General features: G+C 42.9%; 1 protein-coding gene across 1 annotated transcript in view; it reads left to right on the top strand.

The window, feature by feature from the left end:
- The first annotated feature begins 1,043 nt into the window (after nucleotides 1–1,043).
- The window catches only part of pdlim4 (PDZ and LIM domain 4), a 42,423-nt gene continuing 36,575 nt past the window's right edge, over nucleotides 1,044–6,891 (top strand). Inside the window, exon 1 of the mRNA XM_069717483.1 lies at nucleotides 1,044–1,290. Coding sequence (XP_069573584.1) covers nucleotides 1,189–1,290 — 102 coding nt within the window. The 5' untranslated portion in view covers nucleotides 1,044–1,188. The remainder of the gene's footprint in view (nucleotides 1,291–6,891) is intronic.

Below are 6,891 nucleotides of genomic sequence, written 5' to 3'. Positions count from 1 at the left end.
AAATAACAAATGGCAGTGAGACAGATGGGGAAAATGGTCCAATGCTGTGTTTTGCATTTCTACTCCTCTACAATTTTTCAAATTTTAATCTATGTACCCGACTGAAACATAATTCTGCTCTGCTACATCCAAAGAAATTGATGGATCAGATGTACAAATAAACTACTTTTAAGGCAGTCACATAAAGAGAATTGCGGAAGTTGTGATGAACGCTTTTTTATTGAATGCTTTGTTTAAAATACTCAGTATTTATACAACAATACGCAGTATATAGACTAGTTATTTATCAGGGTCGAAAGCAAGAAAAAAATATGCCTTTTATTGATAGATTATTTAATAGCCTACGCTGTCTAAATCTAAAAAAACAAAAACACTAAATGTTTCTCAGTGTTGTGTCAGCATTTCTTATGAGGCTACCTTTAATTACATTATATTTCTTAATAATGATCAGTTGAGGACCACGATCAACCAAAGTTGCTCATTTTAAGTTTTTTTTTTGGTTAATTTTCAATCATTTTGGTTTATATAAATACATATACTGTGCATATAAGCTTTACAGAAATTGAAAGAGAGATTTAATAAAAAAAAATAAAAAAAATCCAAGACAACTGACCTACTGAAGAACTGATTAACAAAGAAAAAGGATGAATAGGCCTTACCCGTGTGTTCAGTGATGGTGGAGCAAGAGGTAAAGCGTTTGAGGCGCTGATGAAGAAATAAACGAATGACAAACCAAATGCAAAACGAACAGGGGAACTTTCACCACCCGTCCATTCAGCTGATGGATCCACATGCTGAGAGCCCACTTTCCCCACATTTTACACCTGCAGCCTCGAACAATAAGCAGCTTTTTTTATTTTTTTTAAAATTTTTAAGTCTCCCTTTCTCCCCCCCCCCCCCCCCCTCCGCGCGCGTGCAGCCCCGCCCGCTCCCGCTCCGTGACACACAAAGCGCGTGAAGGCGGGCCGTCCTCCGACGTCAGAGGCGGCTTCGTTATTTAAACTTGAATCAAGAAAGGAGCAAAGTTTTCAGTGCCGGGGACAGCGTTGCCTAGCAGCTGGGCAGAAGGACTCTGGCTAGTTCCCTTAATTTTTTTTTTGGACCCGTATACCGAGGAACCGCGCGGACATTTCCCCCCTCCCCTCCCCACACACCCCCCACACTCTCTCTCTCTCTCTCGCAATACAAATGTCAAACATGTCTCAGACCGTGACGCTAAAGGGACCCTCTCCGTGGGGCTTTCGGCTGGTGGGAGGACGGGATTTCAGCACACCGTTAACCATCTCCAGGGTAGGTCGAAACTTCCGTTGTCTCTGCCTCGTGTGGTGTCCATTCATTGAACCGTGCGCAAAGCGCGGAGGGTCCCCCACTTGGCACTCCGGTCAGGAATCGGCCGGTGCCAAGGAATGAAAGCAAAAAAAAAAAAAGAAGTTTTGAATAGAGTCGAGGTGGAAGTTTCTGACTTTAAGTAGTCCTGATCTTAACGAAGAGGTCACGAAGCTCTGTTAGTCCTAAACAGGTGTGATTGTGAAGTGTACAAACTTAAGGCTTTACTTTTAAAAGCAGACAGATGGTGCTGTCTAATTTCTGGCAGCCAAATTGACCGGTGCGGTCTGGTGAGTCGCTGCAGAATAATGGCCATCAGTTTGTGGAGTTCAATTTCATCCAAAAAAAAAAAAAAAACCCGAGAAAAACACAACATTAAATATAAAATATATTGGAATAGTGCTGAATAATAATATTTCTAAATTATAATGCAATTTAATCAGTACCCCCTTTGAGGAGGAAACGGTCCATCCCGAGGAGTTTACCCTTAATATTGAAACAAAATCAATTAAATTAATTCTTAATATGTAAAGCCGTTTGATATTTTTATTTTTTTTCTTCACATTTTGACAGCAAGGAACCTCAGGTGTGCCTCATGTTGGCTTTTTAAACAGATGCCGTTATTGTCTTTATAAGTTCATTTATCTTTGGTGATGATGCAGGGAGCAGAAATAGTGGTAGTAGCACTTTTATAAAGCTTCATGAACTTTCCTGACCCTCACAATACGGGCCAGGAGTCGGTGTGCTGGCAGAGGATCTGGCAGTAGCCAATAGTTCATCCCGGCCAGGGTAAACACAGCCCGATCTTGCCGCAGGGCTTACTGAAGGGACGGCGGGGTAAGGCACTGACATTTGTTTTTCATCAGCGCTCATTGGTGCTGCTGAGGGATTCCAGGTGTTGTGCTCAGCTGCATCACCAGCCCCCCAAACCAACTCTTTTAACTACAGGGTTCGAGCACTTCAAACTTGAGGTGTAATTTTTAGATTTACAGCGGGCGATTAACGACTGTGAGAGAAGAGGAGGAACCTCCTCGAGGTCACCCAAAGTGTACTCTGTGTTTTTAAATATCCCTAAAAAAAAAAAAAAAAAAAAAAAAGTCATAGTGCAATGATGTGGCATACTTTTGTTTCATGGTGTCTGCGAGAGTCAATAGCTTTGACAGATGTTGGTTTATGGTTTCAACATTGTCACATTATCAAGACCGACTTGCTAACTTGGCACCTTCATATCTACAAGGTCTCGGTGAAAGGGAGCTGAACTCAGCAACTTTATGATTCCAGAAATCAAACATGACATCAGCAGACTCCTTGTGATGTCTTCTTTTGGAAGGGTTCAGCTTTCCTGTAGACGGGAAACAGACTTTCTTTCAGTCTTTGTCTTTCTGTGCAGATTATGTCCAGGACCAGAATTCTTTTCGCAAGAGTTTGCAGCTTTTTGCAGCCGTCTTGTATTTCATGCGGACTTTAAACTCAAAATGTCGCTCGGTGCGTCTCGGGCTTTGCGATGCATACCTAACTCCTCTAATAACTTGTTCAGCAGGCACGTTGTGGTTTCAATATAACTGATCACACAATTTCTCACCAAGTTTTAATTGGCGTATAGTTGCGTGGCTGCCAAAACCAAAAGCATGGCATGCACAGGGAAGTCTTTTGCCCTGTAAACGTTGCATAACTTCGTGATTGTGGTGTCAATGAAATTAATCACAGGTTACACTTTACAGACAGTTATATAGCAAAGATGGCAATAAAAAATAAAACGGCGCTCATGTGGAAGAGCTGCTTGCAAGAGCAAATCGGGGAGTTTTTAGCTAATTTTTTAAATCTTGGCTTGAAAATTAGACAAGGAAACGGCTGTTGAGATGCAAGCTTATTTAGCAAAATATGTAATGTCAGAGGCATAAATGCAGCGTCTTGGCAGCATGGCCCAGCATTACACTCCCTCCTAACGACTCCTTTTGCTTTCCACCAGCGATTACAGAGCGGTTCAATTGACGTCACTTGCTCTGAAACATCAGCTGACTACGTAAAATGGGTTTTCCGGCAGAACTCGGTAATTCTTTCATAGTCCGATCTCATATTCTGTTTCATAAAAGAGAAACGTGGGAAAAGAATCCTATCGCTTCCCCTCGTGGGAGCCGGTGGTGTTCGGAGTTTGTTGCGCAACGTGATTCATTGCTGCCGATAGACCGGAGTATCTCCAGAGCTCGCAATTCGTCAAGTGTGCTGGTTGCGTTCTTGCTGCACTGTGCGTGCCCAAGACGGCAATGAGAATGTGTTGAATGGTGACACAAAGAGATCCCACGAGAGAGAGAGAGGGAGAGAGTGTGAGAGTGTATCGGAGAGGGGTAGTTTACGTCTCGCAGTATCCAAAATAACCTCCTTTTGGGGTGGCATTTTAGCATCACGTAAGCCTTGAGCGAGCCACAACACCGGTGAAGAGTAGAAGATAGCGCCGAATGATGAAACCGAAATTTGAATTGTTTTTTTTTTTAGTTTTGCGAGACGTTGCACAATCCTTTCGACTGATACCTCCTCTTTGTACGAGTGGCAGCTCTCCTCCCTTCCTCTTCCAAGTCTCTCCTAAAAGTGAACGCCATGAAACCACCTGTTCTCTGAGACGGTGAAAGTTGCGAATGCCAGAAAACGAGTTCTGATGGCAGCAGCTGGTTCTTTGCTTAAGGTGATAATGTTCCGGGATAAGCCCATTAGTCCCCTGCCAGCCCATTAGGACTTGATCCAGTTAACAGTGTGTCTGTTTGGAAACATTTGCCCTGATAGTGTGTGTGTGTGTGTGTGTGTGTGTGTGTGTGTGTGTGTGTGCGTGCGTATAGTGGGTCAGACTGTTAAATGGCTTTGTGTATATGACAGAGATGAAGTGTCAGAGAAACATAAAAAAAAAAATAAAAAAACACACCATAAAATCAGTGTTGTACCTGCAGAAGCGTTTAAAGAGGAGGCGATGAATGTGGCAGCTGTGGTGTCAGCGCTTTTGTAACTCGCTGTCGAAACGCACTTCCAGACAGAAGGTGACGCAGGACACTTGTCAGCTCTGCCAAACTGGCAAACAGCCGTCTTCTGGACAGGAATTCGCATGGGAGCGTTGGGTAAACAATCACCCGAGCGGGGCGCGGACTTGCTGTCCAGCCCTCCCAGTACCTTCATGTCTATCCTGCCGCACAATTTCTGCCAGGTGGAAAGAAAGCAGTCAGTTCAGATTTCAGACGGGTCATAATAGGGGGTTTGTTTTGTCAAGATTCTTTTGTTTATAAAATAGCAGAAGAAAAACCTGCGCTGATGCCTGCGAATAGTTTCGCCCAACCGGCTGTCCCAAGATATTCTGTTTACAATGAAAGAAAACGCAGAACAACAACAAATCCTAACATTTGAGCTGCCGCAGCCAACGTCTGCTTTGAGTTGAATGGTTAATTGATTATAAAAATAGTTTTCTGTCTGTTAAACAGTCAATTAAATGAGGCCCGTATTTTCAAACAAAGTTTAAAATGGGATCTCGGATTCACTTTTTAACGCACACTAAAGTACCGTTTGCAAGTCCAAAAACTCTTTAGTTTCAATGTGGAACCGAAAATAAAAAAAAATATTTGTAGGGCTGCAACTACAATAGTCTCATTTGATTGATTTAATAATTGGATCTATGAAATGTAAGAAATTAGATCAAGAAGAATGTGAACTTGAAGGGTTGAGGCGCCGACAACGTGGACACAAATGTCCTGAGCAGCGAGTCCTCAAATGATTCCCGGCTGGTCAGAACTTTGCTGCGCGTCATCATTCCCCGGCTCTCTTTCCCCACTTTTCCTGTCCAATTCCACCGTCCCCATCAAATATAAGCCTAAAATGCACCCAAAAATAATCATTAAATTTGATATCATAAACATGATTTGTGTTAACAAAAAGTCATTCTGCAGGTTGCTACAATTCAAAATCTGGAACTCGTGAATGTTTGGTAGTTTTACTGTAAATTGTTTTTGTTTTTTTAAATACAAATAAAAAAGGACCAAATGATTACTGAACAACTTGATTCCTGAATCTACATGTTTATATGCGTGAATACAGGTCACCAACTACCACAGAAACATGATCAAACCTTCCTAACCCGAAGGCTTATTCTTTTGTTTATTTACACCATATGCGGCTTATTATATACAGTGAGGAATCGACTTACATTTATGTCATGGTTTTTTTTTTTTTTGTGTCTCCATCTGAATGGGATCAAAGTTTCGCCTCAGGCAGAATATTACATCACGGCAGTTGGATAAACTGGAGCTGGTCACTTTTCTGTTTCTGTGATTCGTGTTTGGGAGACAATGTAAGAAGTGACGTTCAGAGGGAGAAAATCAGTTGTCCGCTGCGTCTATAATGGCACTGGAACCTCAGAAACTCGGATTAAAACAAATGGCATTTTAGCGCCTTAGCAGTTATTCATCCGGTGAACGCGATGTCCTCGATACCCTTTAATCTCTCGGACTACGTCTTGTCTCTGCCACATACCAGAGACAGGACATGTGACCTAAAGCCACATGGGGTGTTTCTTGGACACCGCTGGTTGTAATAGTCAGCTGTAGGCTGCTCTTTTTTTTTTTTTCTTTCTCAAAGCTAGAATTATACATCTCCACAACAAACTGAGCAGAAGATAACAGATGGTACTCTAAATGAATTTCCTGTTGTCAGTGAAACTGTGGAGTTCCTGAAGCGGTGGGGGGCGGGTGGGGTTGGGGGTGGGGTTGGGGGGTGGGTGGGAGGGCAGACGACGACTACAATGCAAGTCCTTGAGTTGTTGCTGAGCTTTTCCTGCTCATCTGGTTATCTGATGTTTAAACTCGTGTGATTGATGTTCATGAGGTGTGGCAGCAGCGCTGTGAAGATGAGCATTATTATCAACGAAATACCAGAAAATAACGTGAATGTTGAGTGACGTGCTTTCCTTTATAAGATCTCATGTTGTCTTGTATCACAACAAATGCGTGTTGTTGTTGTTGTTTTTTGTTCCAAGGTTTTTGCCCCCATGCCTGCCAAGTATCGCAGATGTGATTATTCCGATGCTCTTGCGATCACGTTGCTGAAACATCACATGGTGCAAAAAAAAAAAAAAAAAAAAAAAAAGTACAGACGGCATACCCCATGTGCAAAAAAAAAAAACCAGCCCGAATTTTTTTTACCAATCAGATAATGGGGACTGCTGCACACTTACTGATAACTAATATCATGCCCATGCTAGATGTACATGAATGCATTACATACCGCAATTACATTCAGCTTCCTTGTGTTCTCATTTAACGTCTAATCTTGCACGTTTAATCTTCAGCTGCGGTGTTGCGTGCTGGTCTTGGCAGCTTCGGCCTCTTTGTTTGAGTGTGATCAGCGCGCACCAGTCGGAACCTCGCACCCCGAGCTGTGTAATGGCTTTCCCAAAGCGTCACCAAGGTCATAACCATGGTTCCTATCGCAGGTCCAACAAGAAAACAAAGGCGTCTTGACGCGCTGCCAGGAATCATTCCGTCTGCTGCCGAGACGTGCGACTGCCCGGCGCTCCCGCCCAGCAAAATAGCG

The sequence above is a fragment of the Brachyistius frenatus genome, unplaced genomic scaffold, assembly GCF_029030835.1.
Source record: "Brachyistius frenatus isolate BFR_SWC_R1_liver_20210118 unplaced genomic scaffold, ASM2903083v1 Contig_5, whole genome shotgun sequence".
NCBI lineage: Eukaryota > Metazoa > Chordata > Actinopteri > Embiotocidae > Brachyistius > Brachyistius frenatus.
Note: the sequence above shows the minus strand (reverse complement) of the source record. Positions and strands in the feature narration are given on the sequence as shown.